At 43.7% G+C, this 22808-nt stretch overlaps 1 protein-coding gene and 1 long non-coding RNA gene across 2 annotated transcripts; both read left to right on the plus strand.

The window, feature by feature from the left end:
• The first annotated feature begins 261 nt into the window (after nucleotides 1-261).
• LOC124265662 (spatacsin-like) lies at nucleotides 262-20523 on the plus strand. The gene is given in 20 exon segments (XM_046700462.1): nucleotides 262-442; nucleotides 1354-1491; nucleotides 1883-2041; nucleotides 3402-3551; nucleotides 3822-3938; nucleotides 4258-4390; nucleotides 4948-5096; nucleotides 5674-5811; nucleotides 6119-6188; nucleotides 6647-6817; nucleotides 7684-7808; nucleotides 7811-7828; nucleotides 8456-8563; nucleotides 8940-8975; nucleotides 8977-9067; nucleotides 9070-9105; nucleotides 11139-11215; nucleotides 11676-11825; nucleotides 18512-18663; nucleotides 20337-20523. Coding segments are annotated over 20 exon segments (2310 nt in total). The 5' UTR covers nucleotides 262-337.
• On the plus strand, nucleotides 18821-19699 carry LOC124265709. Its single transcript, XR_006895510.1, has 3 exons — nucleotides 18821-19232; nucleotides 19401-19505; nucleotides 19674-19699. It is a non-coding gene; the product is annotated as an uncharacterized LOC124265709 (long non-coding RNA).
• Nucleotides 20524-22808: the final 2285 nt, after the last annotated feature.

Consider the following 22808-nt stretch of genomic DNA (forward strand, 5'->3'; position numbering starts at 1 on the left):
GAAAACCCATAATAAATAAAATGTTCATTAGTTCTTGCCAAGTAAAAGCTTTGTCTCATCTCATGGCCCAAAAAAGTTGAAAATATCAACTGTGTCAGGTTACTCTATGTTGTTGAACAGAAGAAGCCTTCTGCTCTCTATTTATTAGTGTGGTGGATACATTATCAATGGCTGTTCTATAACAAAGAAGAATATGACTTTATATGAGGTTTTCATTTCCATGACAGTGCCCGACTACAGCCGCCTCCATAAGTTAGTGCGTATCCTGCATGCCAACCAGCTGGACACAGTGGCCTTCCCAGCATTCCTACAGCAGATAGATGGCAGTCGTAGAGAGATGGAGAAGACCATCAACCTGCTGATTGAGAGGAAGGCATTTGGTGATGCGTACAAGTTCGCCCGGCTCTCTAACCTGTCCTGTGACGACATCACCTTGAAGGAGGTAACATCCACTCATGTTTGGCTCAAGGGGTCTCTTTATGGCAGAACAGACAATCCATGATTATGTATTGCTTCTCCAATAACTCTTGTTAAAAGTATGGGATGAATATGTTCTTGGTTAGGGTTATAACCTATCTTGGTTGTTAGAAACACCCCAACCTGTAAATGTATGGCGTCAATAACAAGGAGTAACAAGCCTCGATTATCCCGGAAGACAGATAGCGTGAGAAGCAAAGTAGCAGTGGAACTATATGAGTGGATCCCTTAAACACACTCAGACACCAGGTGTTCGTGAAAACAAACTTGCATGAGAAGAACAAAAATAAACTTCTGACAGTATACTTGTGAAGACGTTACGGTCATCTCCACTCCACATTGCGATAACACCAACGAGAGCAAGAGCAGAGGTTAAGTTGAGGTACAGATGCTGTGACATCAGTATCACTAGACAGTATCACACTGTGATTGGCGATAATGAACAAGTGGTACTGGATTGTGGTGTGACCATAATGATCCAGTGTAACCATGAGAATCACGCTCAAATCCATACAAGACAGGGCAGTGGGATAGCCTAGTGATTAAAGCTTTAGCTCGTCACGCCGAAGACCTTGGTTCGATTTCTCACATGGGTACAATGTGTGAAGCCCATTTCTGGTGTCCCCCGCCGTGATATTGCTGGAATAATGCTAAAAGTGGCGTAAAACTAAACTCACTCATCCTACAAGACAGGTCAACTTTGTACATCAAACGTTTGTTGTAAGAGTTTCGTTTCTTACCATCTGTTGGTTCACTACGTGAGTAGTAATATCTTTCACTGTTCAGGAGGAGGATCAACTAGTCAGCCACTTTGACTCAGGACTTGAAATGTTCTTTGTGGACAAACTATGCAATGAGCATGCGTTTTACCTTCAGATGTTAACAGAGAAAGAGATGTTAGAGAAGACTCTGGTGTGGAGGTCAAAGGTTGCCAGGGCCCGGTTCTGGAGGTCATGTGCGGAAAAGTTCAGACTGAATCAGATCTCGCCATCTAGTGTCATAGATTTCTTCAAAGTAAGATTAAACAAGTGGTCACTTTTTAAACATTGGAAATAGAGAGGATAAAGTACATGATCAGACTGAATATTCACTGAGTTCACTGAGACATGAAACTTCTGTAGATTATTTAATCAATGTCTGTATGTCAGGACTGCAAAGGCTTAACTACAAGTGTAGTTGATATATTTGTATGTTAGAAAAGTAACATACTGACTACTCTATTCACGCTCTACAACACAATTCAGTTTTTACATAAGCTGAACCAAGAGCCCACAAAATTTCAAACTTATGTGGAATTTGATCTTTCATGATTCATGTAGGAAACAATGTAGGTGAGCTTCAGAGCCTCATGATCCGACAACTATCCATATGCTGAAATAAAAAGAGATGTTGCGTTTGTTTACAGCTGGAAGCAGAAGCAATTGGCAGCATGAGTGAGAAGGCCGGTACCTACCAGCTGTGTCTGGAACTGATGACCGGCAGCGAGGACACAGACAGCCTGTATGACCGGGTTCACAGACAGATGTGGCACTGTCGCATACAGGCCAAGATCTCACAACAAAAGGTAGTGTGTGCATACTGACCCATACAGGCCAAGATCTCGCAACAAAAGGTAGTGTGTGCATACTGACCCATACAGGCCAAGATCTCACAACAAAAGGTAATGTGTGCATACTGACCCATACAGGCCAAGATCTCACAACAAAAGGTAGTGTGTGCATACTGACCCATACAGGCCAAGATCTCACAACAAAAGGTAGTGTGTGCATACTGACCCATACAGGCCAAGATCTCACAACAAAAGGTAATGTGTGCATACTGACCCATACAGGCCAAAAGGTAGTGTGTGCATACTGACCCATACAGATCAAGATCTCACAACAAAAGATAGTGTGTGCATACTGACCCATAGGAGTCACAATGACTGGATCATATTGAAGTGCATCAGTGTGTGTTTCTCCTTCTGCCTTTACTTCAAATTATCCTGTATTTTCTAATGTTCTCTTAAACAATGTGGTGCTGGTCACGGTTGTCACGGTGATGATTATAGAATATTTCAAGATGATTGCTGTTACAGTGTTCATAAGAATGAAAGTAATATGGCAATACATCTTTGATAATGTTTGCTAGAAGAAATGTTTCGATTTGTGACTTTTTACAATTCATGATAAACTTTTAGAAGTTCAATATAGAATAAATTTTATGGATAACAACTTTTATATTTTGGGAGTGCAATGTTTCGATACAGATTCTTGTACCATTGTCAAGCAGGACAACGGTACAAGAATCTGTATCGAAATGTCGCACTCATGAAATGAAATTGTTATCCATAAAATTTGTTCTATATTGTACGTCTCAACTTTTAAAATGCCACTCAAACAAACTTTTAGAAGTTGGTGTGTTATTTGTTACAGGGGGAGAGTGAGGAGAGTAGCTTTTAGAAGTTGGTGTGTTGTTTGTTATAGGGGGAGAGTGAGGAGAGTAGCTTTTAGAAGTTGGTGTGTTGTTTGTTATAGGGGGAGAGTGAGGAGAGTAACTTTTAGAAGTTGGTGTGTTGTTTGTTACAGGGGGAGAGTGAGGAGAGTAGCTTTTAGCAGTTGGTGTGTTGTTTGTTATAGGGGGAGAGTGAGGAGAGTAGCTTTTAGCAGTTGGTGTGTTGTTTGTTACAGGGGGAGAGTGAGGAGAGTAACTTTTAGAAGTTGGTGTGTTGTTTGTTATAGGGGGAGAGTGAGGAGAGTAACTTTTAGAAGTTGGTGTGTTGTTTGTGATAAGGGGAGAGTGAGGAGAGTAGCTTTTAGAAGTTGGTGTGTTGTTTGTTATAGGGGGAGAGTGAGGAGAGTAACTTTTAGAAGTTGGTGTGTTGTGTGTTATAGGGGGAGAGTGAGGAGAGTAGCTTTTAGCAGTTGGTGTGTTGTTTGTTATAGGGGGAGAGTGAGGAGAGTAGCGAGCCTGTGGAGGAGATCCTGTCTGTCACGGAGGCCACAGACAATGGGAAGTCATCAGCAGATAAGTCCGAGCTTCTCTGCCTGGGAAAGATGCCTCCCAGTAGAAGACAGTCACATGTCTCACCTGAGGTATTGTAATGAAGCTGGGTGCAGCTTTAACTCCATCACCTAGAACACACTGTACATGGGACGCTCTATACCATCAATGCCTCAGTTTTCATATTTAAAAAATGCACTTCATTTGCAGTATTCTTTGTTCTAAAATATAGTCAATACTGCGTAACGCAACATATGTTCATTCACTCAGTTGTTCTATGATGACTGATAGATCACTTCATAGAATAACCTATATGATTGTCCAGTTGAGTAACATGGTTACAACTTCAATGATGGTTTCAGGAAACACAAGCTCTTAACTCACTGATCGGACAGTTACTTGATGAGGGCAAGATTCGTGAGAGTTGCCAGGTGACCAGCGTCTTTCATCACTACAGTCAGGATCTTGCCACCATCCTTGTAAGTAGCCATCTATTTAAGAAGCATCAATCATTCATGGAAGTAGCCATCTATTTAAGAAGCATCAATCATTCATGGAAGTAGCCATCTATTTAAGAAGCATCAATCATTCATGGAAGTAGCCATCTATTTGAGTAGCATCCATCATCTTTGTAAGTAGCCATCCATTTGAGTAGCATCCATCATCTTTGTAAGTAGCCATCTATTTAAGTAGCATCCATCATCCATGAAAATAACATCCCTCATCTCTGTTAACAGCATCTTGTATTTGAATTGTGTTGTTTTCAAATACAAAGTTGCTGATATTGGTGTGTTTCAGACATGTATACGGCTCAGTAATGACACTGTTACTCGAGAAACAATGGAACCTGAGATAAGGCGTCTTCTGACAATAGACAGAAGGTCAAGGTCAAGCCTTGGATCATTTTCTGGTTTTAGTCGCACATCAAGTTGTAAGTGCTGACTCCTTACGTTAAGAAATATTTGTACTTTCTGTGGCTATGCAGCTGATCGTGGGAGGTGGATAGTTCAGTTTGTACTGCTAGAGGGAGCTGGGGATACTACTAGAGGAGCAGTAATTGACTCTTGTACAATATGACTGGAAGAGTGATCAACTTTCTAAAAATATTTTACTTGTGAAGATCCGGGTTAGAATATTGATCTTCAGTAATCCATGCTTGTCGTAAAGAGGCGACTAACGGGATCGGGTGGTCAGGCTCGCTGACATGGTTTACACGTGTCATCGGTTCCCAATTGCGTAGATCGGTGCTCATGCTGTTGATCACTGGATAGTCTGGTCCAGACTCGATTGTTTACAGACTGCCGCCATATAGCTGGAATATTGCTGAGTGCAGTGTAAAACTAACTCACTCACTCACTAAAAATATTTGGTATGTTGAACTTGTTTGTGTAGTATGGTTGATCAATTGTCTTTGTACATTATAAGCATTATGCATTAATGTTTCTCTATAACCTGCAACTGATGTACTTATGGTGAATCTTACTTCAGCTGTCAGTCTGGCAACTGCCTCTACATCCTGGGACTTTCTGCCTGTTGAGAAGGAAGATGCCATTGTTGTCATGGAGAAGCTACTTGGGCACTGTAACCATGGGCAACAGTGCTGCCTGAGGATAATAACCGCATTTAAAGTTGCATGTGTATGTGTTGACCCATGACAGTGTTCTGTACATAAATAGACTGTATCAAGCGAGTATCATGTTGTGCAAGGTTTACATTTCAAATTCTTTCTGTAGCAATGTCATGTGTTCAAAACGTTTGTGTGAGTAGTATGGTTACAAGACAGACTCAATGCAAGGGAGGTGTACATGGTCATGGGTTTGAATATCTTGTTCTTCTGTAGGTAAATACACAGTATCAAGGTGCTTGAGAAGTTGGTGTGAGTGCTTACCATTTAATACCGTAGATAAGCCGACCCCATAGATAAGCCAACCCCCAAACTTGACCCTTAAAATCAGTGTCAAAATGGTATGTTTCGTACATAAGCTGATCCCCCTCGATGGGGTTCTAATCACAGCAAACACAGACCACAGACAACTGGTAGTTACCAATAATTATAACTTTGGTCCACATTATTCAAAGAATTCACAATCATATTGCATCTACTCACGGATCGAAATGAAGTGTAGTTTACAGAAAATGGATAATATATGTTGTTTCGCTAAATATCATACTTATTGTAGTAAGATGTTTACAGGTGTTCAATGTTTTTTCCAGGTGCTTGATGTGGAATATGCACAAGTTGTTAATAAAGAGGAGTTTTCAGTCCTGGATGAGCTACTGCGGACATCGTATCCCCAGCGGTTTATCCTTGCCAGGGACTATCTGAGCACCAGTTGTTTGTCAGATGAGCAGGTTACTAACCAACTTTCTTACTGTATCATTGCTGTTACATAGGTGGGCTTGCAGTTGGAATAGATGTGAGGCTGGTGCAAATTGTTTTCAAATTGAGACAGGTTTATGTTGGGATTTTTGAATCCCAATTTTGACTGATTTTTAATTATATTTTGAACAGAAGCATTCCAATTTTCTTGATACATATCTAGCAATATTCCTAAAATAATTGAAGACAAAAGATTAGCGAAACTAATACAAAATTTGTGAGTTTTTGCAGAAGAGATGTGGAATAATGTTTGATGTTACATTGCTTCTTGTGTCACAGGTCGCTAGCTTCCTGTCTGTATCCATCATCAAGGCCCTCAAGGTCAGCATGGGAGGACAGTCGGGTCAAGGTCAGTGAACAGATTAGTTACATTAATGAACCCCAACACTTCATGTAAGGGACAGAGAGTCTGAACAAATAAACCACAATCTGCCAAGATAATAATGTCTCATTATTTATGTGAGCATATCACGATTTAGACTATATTTTGTATATCTCTTCTCCAAATTTTTCAAGTTTTCTAACTTTAGTTTGGTTGTATTAAGTGTTTTAAAGATAAGTTCTATATTGTTTTCAAATGGCTCAACAAAAAACAACAAGGAAACACTATTTTTATGAAGGTACTGATGTGTACTACTCTCTGGAAGGTTTAATATGCCCATAACATGCGCTTAGCAGATATGAAGGCCTTTTGCCCTCAAGGCCTGATGTCACTCACTCATAAAGGTATGTTACATGGTGTATTATACTCCTGCGTGTATCAAGGCCAATATGACTCCCAAGACTCCATGTCCTGTATTCTTGTAGGTATGAGGGCATCCAGCCCTCGAGATATGATGTTCAACCCTATTGAGAAGATCTCCATGTTTGACCAGTTCATCAAGCTGTGTAAGGAGCCCTCCCGTCTTGGAGAGAACCTTCTGGAGGCCTCCCTGGCCATGGGCGACTGCTCCGATGACGTGCACTCAAATGGCCAGAGTAAGACAAATATTCCTGTAGCAAGAATACCCAGCTACAGGCAGGAGGTTCTCGTCATGATGCTGAGATTACATTTACAGCTCCCAAAATCCAGCGCTTGCTGATAGTACAACAGATATGAGAGTAAAACAAAACTATTATCAGTTAACAGTGTAGGTACACTTCTGTGAATGTACAACATAAAATTCTGATGGCCCAGCCCTATATAGCCACCAAGTTAGAAATGAGAATCATTTGACCGTGCGATATTGTGATGGTAATTAATAGGGCTGGGGCCAGGTACTTGGGTACTTCGAATCGGATCGGGTACAGCTGGAATCGAGTCCTATTTCTAGGAATTGAGTACCCGGAAAGGGAGAGAACTCTGTAATGACAAGGGCAGATAATAACTTGTCTTTTTCATTATTGACGTAACACACATTTACATCATTGGTATTGTCCGATTAATGGAGGTTATTATTAACGACTGCAATTTATCTGCACATGAGCAGTGAGTAGTCAAGTTACAGTAACAGCAGGAACGAAAAGTTTATTTTAACGAGCAATGTAAGTAATGGTGTTACTCTTTATATTGGTTAAACAGACGTAAATTATATAGCTTGAGATTATTTTAATGTCTTATTGCCATCCTTATAAGTTTTCTATAGTAATCTCTGTCAAATCGTGATTGAATATTCAGAAAGTTGACAGAAGCACTGTATTCCTTACATTTCCGGGTACTCGATTCCGATTCGGGTAAGTACATGCGGGTACTCGATTCCATTTTTTCCTACCCGTCCTAGCCCTAGCTGGTATGTTTTAGGACTGCTAACATGTACAATGCTGTATCATAGATTTGTCACTTGACCTCCATGTCTTGCTTGTAGCCCTGGCGATACAGACCGAGCTTATGATCATGGCGCATGACTGTCACACTGCAGCCTGCAACATGGAAGGCATCTCACACGTGCTGCGAGCTGCACGCATCTGCACCGACAGTCTCACCCATCTTGGGAGGAGTTTTCCCTCATGGTAATATATAGCACAAACAACAATCCAGGGCCTCCTTTCACAAAGAACTAAGGTGATTGTAAGTCACTAAGGTAACCTTAGTGCAGTGTTAAAGAATGGGTGTTAAGGTTAACCTTAGTAAAGGTTGTTTAGTGAAAGGAGCCCCAGGTTTACTACTGTGGGACCTGTCTTTCACAATACCAGGACACTGAAAAGTAATATTTCTTTAAATGCTAACTACATTTACATTTTCTTTATCTTCTGCTACATACCGTCTGCTCTAATCTCACTAATCCAGACGGGACTGATTAGGACTGAACTTCAACATCCACTGAAGTCTGGTTCAGATTCTAAAGTATATCATTCCGCTATAATTTGAAATCGATGTCTCTATGCTGTTGGTTACCGGTAGTTGTATTGGGCTTTGATTACAGAGCTAATGAGGCTGACACGGCTCTTGTGTGTGGATGGTTAATTATTTTGTTGAGTTACTCACCTTTGTTACATCGTGGCCAAAAATTCCTGTTTTTCACAACTACAACATATGTCAGCAGTGACAAGGATGTCCTTCTATAAAACTTAGGAGATAAAGGTTCACCAGCATTTGCGTGATCAAGTGTGATAAATGTCACTGTTCAAATGCAACAGATTCGGCTGCTGACTGGAGTGGGCCGGTTCAATGAGATGACGTATATCTTCGATGCCTTGAAACTCCACCACAAGTTCGAACTGCTGCTGGGGAAGGGGATGGAGAGGGTATGTAGACACTACTGGCTGTCTGACCCCGGCAGATTCTGTATTTGTTGGTTTAACTGATTTAGCTAACAACGATGTCTGTGTCCTGACAAGAATGTGATGTCAAACTCACTCACTCACCCAAACATCCCCACACCCACCCACCCACCCACCCACCCACTCACTCACTCACTCACTCACTCCTCACTCACTCACCAAATCTACTGAAAATAAAGCTAAGACACAAGTTAAGGCTAGTAGACATATATTTGTCATAGATTGTTAATTGAAATATAACTTTAGTGTCAGAGAGCATAACTGAGTGATCATGCTGTCTTGGTGTCTATTGTGTGTGAAGACATTATCTAGACATTTATGAAAGTGTTCCTGTTGCCAGGGTGACAACTTGAAGACAGCGGTCCTGGACTACCTGAAAGCGCTTCCACCCTGAGGACAAGGACAGCTACGATGGTGGCTCACAAGTTTATGATGCATCGGAGATTGCACACATGCTGGAGGAGTATGGCTGCGGAACCTGAAGGCCCTCAAGAACAAACCGTTAGGTAAGTGAGTGAGTGAGTTTAGTTTTACACCGCACTCAGCAATATTCCAGCTATATGGCGGAGGTCTGTAAACCAGACAATCTAGTGCTCAACAGCTTGAGCATCGATCTGCGCAATTGGGAACTGATGACATGTGTCAACCAAGTCAGCGAGCCTGACCACCCGATCCCGTTAGTCGCCTCTTACGACAAGCATGGGTTACCGAAGGTTCATTCTAACCCGCACCTTCACGGGTCCAAACCGTTAGGTAAGGAGAGTAGGGGACACAGGTGATAATGTCTGTGTCAGAGTTACCTATCACTGTAATTGATCAAAGTCGCTTTTTTCACTGAAACATTCGGAAATTTGAAATCCTGTTGCTTAAACATTCAATCATGTCATAAAACATTGCAAGAAAAAGTAGTGGCCACACAGCACTTTAAAAAGTGCAAAGTGTCATCCAGGGACCCATTCTGCCAATGATCTTCACACTAAGGTGACCATATCTCCTATACTATAACAAATGCTGAAGATCATCATAGTGCTAAGATTGCTTGGTGGGACATGGTCCTGGTCAATTATAACCTTAACTAAACCTACTGCTGGCCAAGGGAAATAACTCAGTCAGGAGTTGTCTGTACCTGCCTGTGTTAAAGACTACCAGGAATTGTCTGTCCTTAGAGAATTAGTGTTCTGAGCCATCACAAGATGTCAGAGAGTCTCTGGGGCCTGGCATGGATACATGTAGTCGTTACTATTTCTGACATAATGCAGAGCTCCAGATAAGATTTAGCTCATGTGGGTACTGTACCCACTGTATTTGTTTGGAGTGGGTATTATGAATGTTGAGTGGGTATTTCTTTTTCTGTTACCCACTGCTTTCAAATATGTGAGTATTTCAGTCATTTTACTCACCTAAGTATATGTCATTAAGTAAGTTTACTAAGCAGATGTCCTACCGTATATTACCGTCTATAAGCCGAATTTTGAGGACCAAAAAGAGCAGTCTGTCAAACTTTTTTCCAGGGGTAAGAAAACAACATCATATCAAATCGCGTAAACAAACAACAGAAGACGACTTTGTCAGTAGAGACAGCAAATTTGCAATTAAACATCACTAGACAAGATTATTTACCTTTTAAGTTCTAAGTTGTTTTTGCTGGGCATTGTATTATTTGCAGGGATTAAGATTACCGTGTGTATCTTAGCCGGAAATAGCAATCAGCTGTGCACATGTTTCCCAGCGATCAGGTTCAAACATGCACAATAATATTACGGGACGAATTCTGACGCAGTCGTCAGTAAACTATAATACAGAATACTATTATTTAGCCCAAAGAAATATAACCTAGCATTGTGTCATTTAGTTTCAGGTTTTATGTAAAATATATATAATCAACACTAAGGTTATACGGACCCTCATGAACGTGGTAAGCAGAAGTTATACGCACATGGAATGGGGTAAAATATGGAAGCCATTTAAATTCACACATTTTTACCGATGTTACTGTAGCATTTACTAGCAGTCAATGGAAAATGAGGCGGTAATCAAAACCAACTTAAATATAATGGAAATGATTTCATAAAAAATCACTCATACTATACTGACAGTACAACACTTGTCCTATACTAACAGTACAACTTGATAGCAATCGATGTCTTTTTTCATTACATGGCGATTTTTATAAATATATTCGACGACGCATTTGTTTTAAACTTTCTGCGTATCTAACATTTTAAATGCGTAATTGGTACGCAACAATTATTTTTCAATGTGTAATTCTATGCGTATTTTACCCGGATACGCAGCTTATCTGGGCCTCTCATAATGAACAATGGATGATGTTGTCTTAACGTTTTTGCAGCAATGCATATTACTAGAAACCTTGCAGCAAACAGTGGAACAATCAGCTTGAAGCATTTCATGCTATGATAGACGTGAAGAATGTTCAGAAAAGCTTGGCCTTTAATGATTTGGTAAAAGTTTAATGTCTATTTGACATTTGTCTAGTTTTGGTGTTGGCCACTATTCTCTTTCCTTTTACATCTGACAGAAAACAATCGAGATGTTCAGGACAACCTTAAGAGAAGTGCCCAGTACTTCTCTGATGCTGCCGAGAGCTATGTAAAGGTACTTGATACTTTCTGTAGTATTCTGGCTAGCTATTCACGAAACGTTCGTAGCCCTATGAACTTCTTAAGCCCATTATTAACACATTGGCTAGGATCAAAGTTAAGAATTCTTAGGGCTACGAATGTTTCGAGAATTAGGTCAATGGAGACAGCTGTTGCAATATTACTCATTCCATACACCACTACATCAATAGTCTCAAGGGGATCTTAGCATTGCAGATTTCCCAGCTTTATTTGAAACAGTATCATGCCCAACCAAAGATGTTCACAAAACTGTCATCTATTTGTGGGGTTCAAAGCTTGGACTTTTAAAGATAACTAATACGCAAAGTTTAACCGTCATAGTGAGAATATAGGATCCTGCTTTACACATACAAATGATCTAAACTGTGTAAAGTATATGTAATGTAAGGGTTCTGTGTAATGTCCATGAAGCTAACATTTGCTATTGCTTGCAGGACAGCTGTCTGCGTCATGCACATCAGTGTCTGCGGCAAGCGCGTCTGCTGGAGCTGCAACTTCAGCACCTTTCTTCAGGTGTCCAAGTAGTCAACCTCTCCCCAGAGGGCGTAACAGCTCTCATCTCACAACACCCCAAGTTTGTTGAGGTTTGATCAATGATTTGTCCAGTATGTCTGTAGCTGCTATGTAAATGAACATTCTTTTTCAGAAGAAGTCCTCCTTGGGGTACTTATAAGCATTAAAATGTCCATTTTGAAACCCTCGACAGTTGTAACTATATTTCAATAAAATATTTACAAAGCGAAAAAAAACCGTTCTGCGTTATGAGACCACCCTACAGGGCCAAAAGCGAAACAAGCGGCAAGAGCAGGTAACTCTAGCCGACAACCTCGCACCTCACTTTTCATGCTGTCGTCTCAGAAGACAGGCGATGCGTGTAGTTCATTGTGAAAAGAAATCAAAATGAGTGGTACAGAATCAACTAATGTATGTATGGTTCCTCTTTTCTCTCATACGGGCTTTAGTGGAATTGTAGGTTGATTTTTTCATTCATGATTGTTGTAACTTAGTCGGACAGGCTCCATTTTCCAGCCATGCGTGGCAGGCAAGATGGCGGTCGGTTTGGCTTCCTTCTGTCACGGTTGTAACTTTTTAAGTTACATGCAGCTAGGGGAGGGTAATTTCTTATTATTACTATGGTAGGCTTGCCTAACGTTTACACTTTCAGCAAAAGGTGAGTTGGGGTAAGTTTTTTCATATAACATTTACGCTATATATGTTGCGCAGGAAGCTTGCATTTTCACCCTTGTTCATGATATGTTAAAGGGTAAACCTGCCTTAGCTTTTCACATAGGGTTTATCGCCCGTGCGTATTATATTTTACGTGTGTTGCATATATGTGTGTTTTTTAGACTGTACATCAGTTTCCATGATAAATGGTTCTGTTTGTTACAGTTTCACCCGTGCGTGGCATGTGCGGCAATGTTGCCACCTCAGGATTACGCCGCGATGTGTGCCTACGTTGTTTGGCTGTTGAACATCATGATGATCAATGCGTGTGAGAACTGCCAGATTTTCTCACCAAAGGCGGCGGCGTCGTTCCGCGAACTTTTGTTTTATACAAATCTGCTGCGCAGGCGAGGGGGACTTATGGGCACAGGACCCACCATCTAAAGTGGCTAAAAGTAAGAAGAGTTCTTCTTCTTCTAGTGGGGGTGGGGGTAAAGCGGGCCAAGGCGGTTAAACCTTCTTCCCTATCCCTCCACTTCCACAACTCAATCAGAATCTGCACCCGTATGTATTAATGATTTAACATCCATATTGCAGCAACAGATGACCGGTTTATTTCGCTGATCACCGGCCAGCGATGTCGGTCTCCGTGAGGAGATCGGCTTCCGTTCGGGGAGTTGGCGGTGCTCGAGTCGTCTGTCGAGGGGATTCCCCTGCCTCGGGCTCGGTCGGGGGCGGGTTCTACCCGGAGAGTCGTTACCTTGAGCCTTGGCTCTGGTGACCCCTCTGCTGGTGCCTCGCCTGGCTGGCCCGAGCCGGCTCGGCTCAGCGCAGAGTACTAAGCGTGTTGGATCACGGGTCTCGTACCGTTTGCTACCAACTCTGGCGGGGTTTCCGGCGCCCGGTGCTACGGTCGACTTCGGGGCCTTACGTTCGCCGGGGAATCCTGTCACCGGCAGGCTCTTCCCTGGGTCCTCGGCACCCTGGCTCAACCTCGAGCCTAGGGTCGGTCGGGCCAGAAGCGCCTTGGCTCTTATGGCTCCCCTATCTTTGTCTGTGGAACCGACTTCCGTGCTCGGGCTGACTCTGGATACCGAGTTCGTTGCGGGGCGGGAGGAGGAAGCCATGGATGGCGGCGGGGGCATGAGGCGTCGGGGAAGGTTCGCCGGCTTGGTCCGTCCCTGCGGCAAGTAAAGGAGCGCATTGCGTCCTTTTGCGCAGGTGGTCGTGCCGTCAGGCGACCCGACCCAGCGGAGTTTCGTCTCCGGGGGGGCGTTTGCTCGATGTCGGTCGCCGAGGCCCACTTGCGTATTTTACCGTCACTGATCAGTGAGGTTATTAACCCTCTCCTCTCAGGAGGCGGTCAAGCCGATCTTCGGGCTGAACGGGCTACCTGATGGGAGAGAAGCTCGACCCCGGTGGTAGGCGAGTGTATTTATGCCTCAATTAAGCCCTGGGAGGTCATCTGGCCATAGCCGCAGCGTCGGCTCGTCAGGGTCGGCGTTAAGCCTCCTTTACTTCTAACAACCAGGTGTTGAAGTCGGTCTATCGTTCCTTTGAGGAACAATACCGTAGCGCCGTTCAACACCTAAAGGTTTCAGTCCACTCAGCATACCTCTCGGCCCTGCAGAGGAAGCTGGTGGACCAGGGAGGCGTGGGCGGCGGCGGTGCGCCGTCCGTTAGCGAGGCAGCTCGCGGAGGTGCATTCACATCTGCACGTGGCGCCATTCGATTCGTGCGCTAGCCAGATGATGTCTGCGATCATGGGCCTCCGTCGGTTGTGGCTGTCTGTGGCCAGATACTCACCGGCTACACAGCAGAAGCTATTGTCTTTGCCGTTCAGGATGGGCTCAACCCTGTTCGGGGGCATTGACAGTGGTCAGGAGGCAGCGAGGCGGTTAGCCAGTTTAAGGACTCTAAGCCCTTACTGGAACAACCCCTCACTGCTCGGCGCCCGGCCTTCCGTCCTTGCCTCAGCTTACCCTTCCTCTTCAGGAAAGGCGCCGAAGTGGGCGGCTCCACTTCAGGCGCGTAGAGGCAAGGGCAAGGGTAGAGGTAGGGGCAAGGCTGCGCCTCTCAGCAGCATTTTCAGAGGAAGGGAAGTCGGCCCGGCTTCCCAGTAAGCATTCCTCGGGCCCTTGTTGGTCGGCACAAGCAGTTGTTACACTGCCGACTGCGGGATTCACTGTCTCTTACCCGGCGTCCCTGTAGGCGGCCGGCTACCTCTCTTCGCCGGGAATGGGAGAAAGCCACATCAAATCCCTGGGTCCTGTCCACACTCAGGGATGGGCATATGCCACAGTGGAGCGAGGCCCTCCTCCTTTCTCCGGGATTCGTTGCTTGCGCCAGTGCGAACTCTCAGGAAAAGGCCGATGTTCTCCGTGCGAGGTCAGGCGTTGCTGGACAAGGCAGCCATCGAGTGGTTCGAGGGGCCAGGAAAATTTAGGGGTTTACTCAACCTATTTCCTGGTTACCAAGAAGGGCCGGAGGTTCAGACCCATTCTCAATTTAAAGGGTCTGAACAGTTTGCTAGAGGTACCGTCCTTCAAGATGGAGACACTACGGTCGGTGATCTCATCTGTGGAGGCAGGGGATTGGCTTCGTCAATCGACCTCAGGGCCAGCGTACCTTCATGTACCCATGCACCCGAGTTCAGGAAATACCTCCGGTTTTCAGCCGGCCGGGAGGTGCTATCAGTTTCGTGTGCTCCCCGCCGGCATCTCCCGCGGCCAAGGGTGTTCACAAAACTCATGCTAGTGCCAGCTCAAATTAAGCCAGGGCACAGGGCAACTTTTGTTACCGTACCTGGGCGACTGGCTGCTCAGAGGCGCTTTCCACTCACTTGAGTCGGGAATCCACACAGACAGTGATGGATATTCTCACCAGGTTGGGTTGGGTCATCAACCTCAAGAAATCGAGCTGGTTCCATCCCAGGATCTGGTTTTCTTGGGGGCGAGATTCGAGACACAGCAGGGCTTAGTCTCTCTGTCTCAGGACCGCATTTCCAAAGTACAGCGGGTTGTTGTACAATTCCTTCAGTCCCCAGGGCCTCAGCAGCGCGCGCATGGCTTCAGTTGCTAGGCAACATGGCGGCGGCGGTGGATGTAGTTTGGCGTCTTGGCGTCTGAGGATGCGGCCAATTCAGCAAGCGTTAGCACAGCTGTGGTCACACTTTCGGGGAGTTACGAGACTATCCTCCTAACTCCAGAGTGGCTTCATCCTCACCTCAGGTGGTGGACCGACACGGGAATCTAGTCAGGGGTATCCCTCTGGAGACCCGGTGCCTCGCTCCGCGATTCAGGCCGGACGCCTCCCTCACAGGGGTGGGGGTCCTAGGGGACCTCACAGCTTCGGACTTTGGTCGTGAGCGAAGCGACCTTACACATCAGCGTGTTAGAATTGAGGCGGTCCGGCGGGTATTGAGCAGCTTCATGGAACAGGTTGAACCGTGTGGTTCGTCTAGAAATGGACAATCAAGCGGCGATGTCCTATATCCTGAAGCAGAGGCGATGCGGTGTCTCCGTCACTCCTCCAGGGGCGTGGCAGTTTCTGCTGTGAATGCGACCCGGTTCAACACCGCGGGTATTACCTGTGTATCTCGGGGAGGACAGCGTGCGTGCAGATGCACTCTCGCGTCGTATCCTGGCCCCTCACAGTGGTTACTTTCGACCGGGAGATATTCGGGGCTATCTCCCAGTTGTTGGGTCGTTCCAGGTGGATCTGTTTGCCTCTGGGGTGGCGAACCAGACTCGGTGTTTTGCTCCGGATCCCGGATCGGGGGCGATCGCCCTCGATGCCTTCCAGCTAGATTGGGCCGGACAGGGTCCTGTGGGCGTTCCCACCGATACCTCTGATTCCCAGAGTCCTATCGCAGCTAGCCACCCAACCAGTAGCGACTACTTGTGCTTCTTGCACCTCTGTGGTCGTCTCAGCGCTGGTTCCTGTAATACTCAGATCGCTAGTACAGCCTCGGTGCTGTTACCCGATCGCGACGGACCTCCTATCCCAGGAAGGCCAGCCACACCGGATCCATGGATCCAGTGGGTGGCAGCCACTGTCAGGAAGTAAGCCTCCGTCGCGGCGGAATTCCTGCACCAGTTGCAGACACAATTCTGGCCGGCGGAGGGATTCGACTAACTTACAGTATGAGGATAGATGGGCCTGTTATCTTGGCGCTGGTGTGGAAACAGAGGGATACTTGATCCCTTTTCTTCGACTGTAGTCGAAGTTTTGGAGATTTTACAGTCTCGGTTAGAAGCCCGGCCTAGCAGCGTCTACTATCGAGGCTACTCCACAACTATTTCAGCTTTCCACATTCCTACCGAGGGTGCCCTTTTAGGACAACACCCTCTGGTTCAGCGTTTCTTAGCAGGTGTGGACAGAGTGCGTCCGATTAGTCCGTCGGACCAGTCCACCATGGGAGCTGTCCATCGTTTTAGATTGGCTATCTAGTCCTTTCTTCTCACGATAGGTGGAGTTGTCGCTTCAACTGTTAAGTTGGAAGCGGCATTTTGGTAGCCATTACTTCAGGTAGGCGGGTGGGAGACATTCATGCTATGTCTTCAGACCGGAGCTTACCGTTTTCATAAGGATAGGGTAAGTATTAAACACCTGATTCCTACCGCCCAAAAATCGATAAAGCGTTTCATGTCACGCTCCTATTGATTTACCTGCCTTTACGCTTCCTGCCCGTCTGGTGGCGCCAAAGCGCCAGAAGTACATGTGTTGGATATGCGTAAGACACTTAAGGCGTATGTCAAGAGAACACAGTCAATCCGTAAAGATAAGCAGTTATTCTGCTGTTGCGAAGTGATAAAGTAGGTCACCCAGTTACCACACAGACCATATCGAGGTGGATCATTGTCGGCAATATGTATGGGTTACATACACAAGGGTATGACTCCCCAGAGGGTTTAAAGGCTCATTCGGTTCGAGCAGTTGCCCCGTCCAAAGCGTATCGCGGCTGCTCTGCCATTGAGGAGATATGCTCTGCGGCTATTTGGAGCCGACCGAATGCGTTCATTAAGCCATTATCAGCTGGACAAACATTGGCGTGGCGTGCTTTCGGTTTGGCCAGGCGATTCTCCACAGTGGACAGAGTAGCGCCTCAGGCGAGTAAGCCTTGTGGCTGATTTACTCATTGTTTTATACTGGTGTCGGGTATATTCTCCCTATTTTGCACTGGTGAAGGTATGTGGTGGCGGTTTTATTTCCGTTCTTTTGGTATCGGTGCCTTTGGCTTCTATTTTCCATTTTTCCCGCTTGGCTGGCGGTGTGCTATGGACAGTAGTTTGTTTTGGCGAGTCCCTAGTTTTTACTCACTTCCACCAATCAGGATGGGAGGTGTAGTTTTATCTTGGGGGTGTGTACCGATTGACCAATGGGCACTAAGCTTTGACCTCCCAGGGTCCTCGCCTTAGAATCCGCCCCGCCTTGATTGACATTGGCGGACGCGTGACTGGGTAAGTGTGATTTCTATTTTCATCACGGCTGTACTACGTTACTGCGTTAGGACCAGTGTGTCAGACAGAATGCCACTCCGGTTTTCTGATCTTTGGGAGTCTGTTTTATGCTTATAAGTACCCCAAGGAGGACTTCTTCTGAAAAAGAATTATACAAACCTGTAGAGGTTATGAATTCTTTGAAGAAAGTCCTCCTTGAAGTCTGACTCCCCGCCTCCCCTCATTCTGTCTGATCCGTTCAGCATGAAAAGTGAGGTCGCGAGGTTGTCGGCTAGAGTTACCTGCTCTTGCGGTAGGGGGCCAGCTGGGGCCCTGTAGGGAAGTGGTCTCATAGCAGAGCGTGTTTTTCGTTTTGTAAATATTTTTATTGAAATATAGTTACAACTGTCGTAGGTTTCAAAATGGACATTTTAATGCTTATAAGTACCCCAAGGAGGACTTTCTTCAAAGAATTCATAACCTCTACAGGTTTGTATAAATTCCATTTCACCTCACCTCACCTCCATGAGTGTATGTATAGTGTTTGAGATGAGGTTCACTGACCTCATATCCTCCCTTGGCAGGTATGGTGTGGTGGGAATATCACCAGATGCTTTATTAAACCAAATTCACCCATTCATATCCAAACTTGTAATTTACAGTCTCTGATTGTCAGCGAGGCTTATGGGAAACGTGCCAACTGGTCTGAGGCCATCTATTACAACGTGATCCTAAATGGCGACTTCCGCTACCTCCAGGATCTGCGGTCACACATACGCCTCAAAGCTGCCATGATCCAGGAGGCCATCGGCAGGTACACCACAGAACACCTTTCGTGCACTGATACCGTAGTCACGATACCTGGATCGAGTTGCCAAATGTGATCCCATGATAACACTTAATAGATATGATCTCTTGAGCAGGTCTCAGAGAAGTTATTGATTTTTGATGACCTCTGTTTAAGATGAAGGTCACTAGAGGTCAAATTTCACAAATGTTTGGATTACTTCATAAAAAGACAAAGCATTTTCAAACTCTTCTGATAATCTCAAAATAACTATCATGATGCATGTCATATGCCCTGGATTCAACAAATGCTAAGGAAATCTTTATGGATGCCAACTTCTGTAACATGAGGAACAGGGCATTGTGGAGTGTATTTTTACTCCCTCATCAGCTGATGAAAAGTGTCAATGGAGAAAGAATATATACTATATGGTTGTTCTCTCATGTTGTGAATTCAGAGTTTCATTAAAGAGATGATTTAACTGAGGACATTTGGTAGTAAAACAATCAAGGTTAAAAATAAAGTCTGTTCTTGTATGCAATTTGATGACTGACTCAAGGGTATCAGCATTTGGGTGACTTTGTTGTACAGAATAGGTAATGTGTCCTTCAGATTAGGTACTATCTACTACAACTTAGGTAATGTGTCCTTCAGATTAGGTACTATCTACTTCAACTTAGGTAATGTGTCCTTCAGATTAGGTACTATCTACTTCAACTTAGGTAATGTGCCCTTCAGATTAGGTACTATCTAATACAACTTAGGTAATGTGTCCTTCAGATTAGGTACTATCTACTACAACTTAGGTAATGTATACTACAGAATAGGTAATGTGTCCTTCAGATTAGGTACTATCTACTACAACTTAGGTAATGTGCCCTTCAGATTAGGTACTATCTACTACAACTTAGGTAATGTGCCCTTCAGATTAGGTACTATCTACTACAACTTAGGTAATGTGCCCTTCAGATTAGGTACTATCTAATACAACTTAGGTAATGTGTCCTTCAGATTAGGTACTATCTACTACAACTTAGGTAATGTATACTACAGAATAGGTAATGTGTCCTTCAGATAAGGTACTATCTACTACAACTTAGGTAATGTGTCCTTCAGATTAGGTACTATCTACTACAACTTAAATAATGTGTCCTTCAGATTAAGTACTATCTACTACAACTTAGGTAATGTGTCCTTCAGATTAGGTACTATCTACTACAACTTAGGTAATGTGCCCTTCAGATTAGGTACTATCTACTACAACTTAGGTAATGTGTCCTTCAGATAAGGTACTGTCTACTACAACTTAGTAATGTATACTACAGAATAGGTAATGTGTCCTTCAGATTAGGTACTATCTACTACAACTTAGGTAATGTGTCCTTCAGATTAGGTACTATCTACTACAACTTAGGTAATGTGTCCTTCAGATTAGGTACTATCTACTACAACTTAGGTAATGTGTCCTTCAGATTAGGTACTATCTACTACAACTTAGGTAATGTGTCCTTCAGATTAGGTACTATCTACTACAACTTAGGTAATGTATACTACAGATATGTAATGTGAACTCTAGATTATTTTAGCTTAAACTGTAGACAAATCTCTAGAACTGTGCGTAACAGCTAGCAAGTTTCAAGATCTGTGATTAGACCTCCAGGTAAGATGACCTCCAGGTAAGATGACCTGTGTGTTTTCAGGTTCCAGCAGTCAGTGAACAGTGCCCCTCAACAACACCTGAACCACATCAAGAAGTTGCTGCCTTTCTGCAAGGATGTACGCATGCAGTACAACATAGCCAAGGATCTGCAGTTGAATGATGTTGTTACCTCCATGTTGAAGAATGACACATGGAGTTATCTGACGGACGTTGTCACCATGTCCTGAGCTGTGTGTTGCCTCTGTCTCATTGTCTTGCCAGTACTATGCAGTGAGTGGTGCAAGCTTTATAGGTGATAATGTTGCAGACAGAGAAATGTGTGACATTCACTGGTCCTTTGTCCAGTTGTTTAACAGTATTATCATGTTGCGATTGTACTGACAGGTGAAATAGGTACCGGTACAGATTTCATTGGGATGTTTGTCATAAAAATAATAATGTGTGTATGTCAGTTGTGTGAGACTGAAAACCCAAGGTGCATGCTCAAATCACTAACTTTATTACTACAGTCAGTTAATAAGTGTGCAGTCGATTTTCATTCTCATGTTTTCCTGGGAAGTACACAACCCGAGGTGTTTTGTCAAGCACTTGGTTAGCTGTTCATATGTACAGATGTGGTATGGAAGATATATACAGTCTGTGAAGATTTGATATGTAATGTATATACCATGTGTACAGATGTGGTATGGAAGATATATACAGTCTGTGAAGATTTGACATGTAATGTATATACCATATGTACAGATGTGATATGGAAGTTATATACCATATGTACAGGTGTGGTATGGAAGATATATACAATCTGTGAAGATTTGACATGTAATGTATATACCATATGTACAGATGTGATATGGAAGTTATATACCATATGTACAGATGTGGTATGGAAGATATATACAATCTGTGAAGATTTGACATGTAATGTATATACCATGTGTACAGATGTGATATGGAAGTTATATACCATATGTACAGATGCGATAAATAATATATATATCATGTTTACAAATATTATGTGTTTTCTATGTATTATAGCTATTATTAAACTAGTCCACTAACTAGGTCCCAATCTTATTCTTTTCATGTGCAATAGGCCTATGTCATATTATTGATAAAAGCTTCAGTCTGATGATGTTTCCATTGTTACCTCAGCTCCAAGCTTATCTGGACTTTTACTCACTATTAATGTTATCCTCAAATTCAAGTGAGTTAAGCATCATGGTGATTCATAATATTGTATATAAACGAAAACTGGAACTGATTTGTCAATATACCATGATTAATCAACCTTGTCGTTCATTCATATGTAGAATGCACATTTGTACTCATTGCATGTAATTACTGAGTGATGGTTACCTGGACATACAGAAATATATATGTAGGTAAGCTATGATGTTAAGCTTGTTAACACCAGGATGTATAACTTTGCATGCACACAGGACATTGCAGTAAGCCTGTATCAGTTGCTTGTGTACCAATGGCACCCCCATATTGTGTAAATAGTGCTATGATCTTCATTTGCACTCCATGTTTTCTCAATCACTGTATGATGACTAACACATATTTTGTAATAAACTATTTATTTTTTTAAATGTATAAGTCTTTTGTTTTGACTCTTCAATGAAATAATGATACATTTGAGTGGGTTGGAGTAGAGACCATATATGGTCTATGATTGGAGTAGATCGATCGATGGATCGGTAGAGAGAGAGAAAGAGAGAGCATGCACATCTCATCCAGGTTCCAACGTCTGACCAAGATACCCACATAGCAACATCTCATCCAGGTACCAACATCTTACCAAGATCCCACATAGCAACATCTCATCCAGGTACCAACATCTTACCAAGATCCCACATAGCAACATCATCTTACCAGGATACCCACATAGCAACATCTCATTCAGGTACCAACATCTGACCAAGATACCAACATAGCAACATCTCATCCAGGTACCAACATCTTACCAAGGTACCCACATAGCAACATATCCAGGTACCAACATCTTACCAAATTACCCACATAGCAACATAACCAGGCACCAACATCTTACCAAGATACCCACATAACGACATCTCATCCAGGTACCAACATCTTACCAGGATACCCACATAGCAATATATCCTCCAGGTACCAACATCTTACCAAGATACCCACATAGCAACATCTCATCCAGGTACCAACATATTACCAAGGTACCAACATAGCAACATCTCATCCAGGTACCAACATCTTACCAAGATACCAACATAGCAACATCTCATCTAGGTTCCAATGTCTTACCAAGATACCCACATAGCAACATATCCTCCAGGTACCAACATCTTATCAAGATACCCACATAGCAACATTTCCTCCAAGTACCAACGTCTTACCAAGATACCCACATAGCAACATCTTATCCAGGTACCAACATCTTACCAAGATACCCCCATTGCAACATCTCATCCAGGTACTGTCTTACCAAGATACCCACATACCAACATATCCTGCAGGTACCAACGTCTTACCA

The sequence above is a fragment of the Haliotis rubra genome, unplaced genomic scaffold (genome assembly GCF_003918875.1).
Source record: "Haliotis rubra isolate DU_JTF1 unplaced genomic scaffold, ASM391887v1 Scf99, whole genome shotgun sequence".
NCBI lineage: Eukaryota > Metazoa > Mollusca > Gastropoda > Lepetellida > Haliotidae > Haliotis > Haliotis rubra.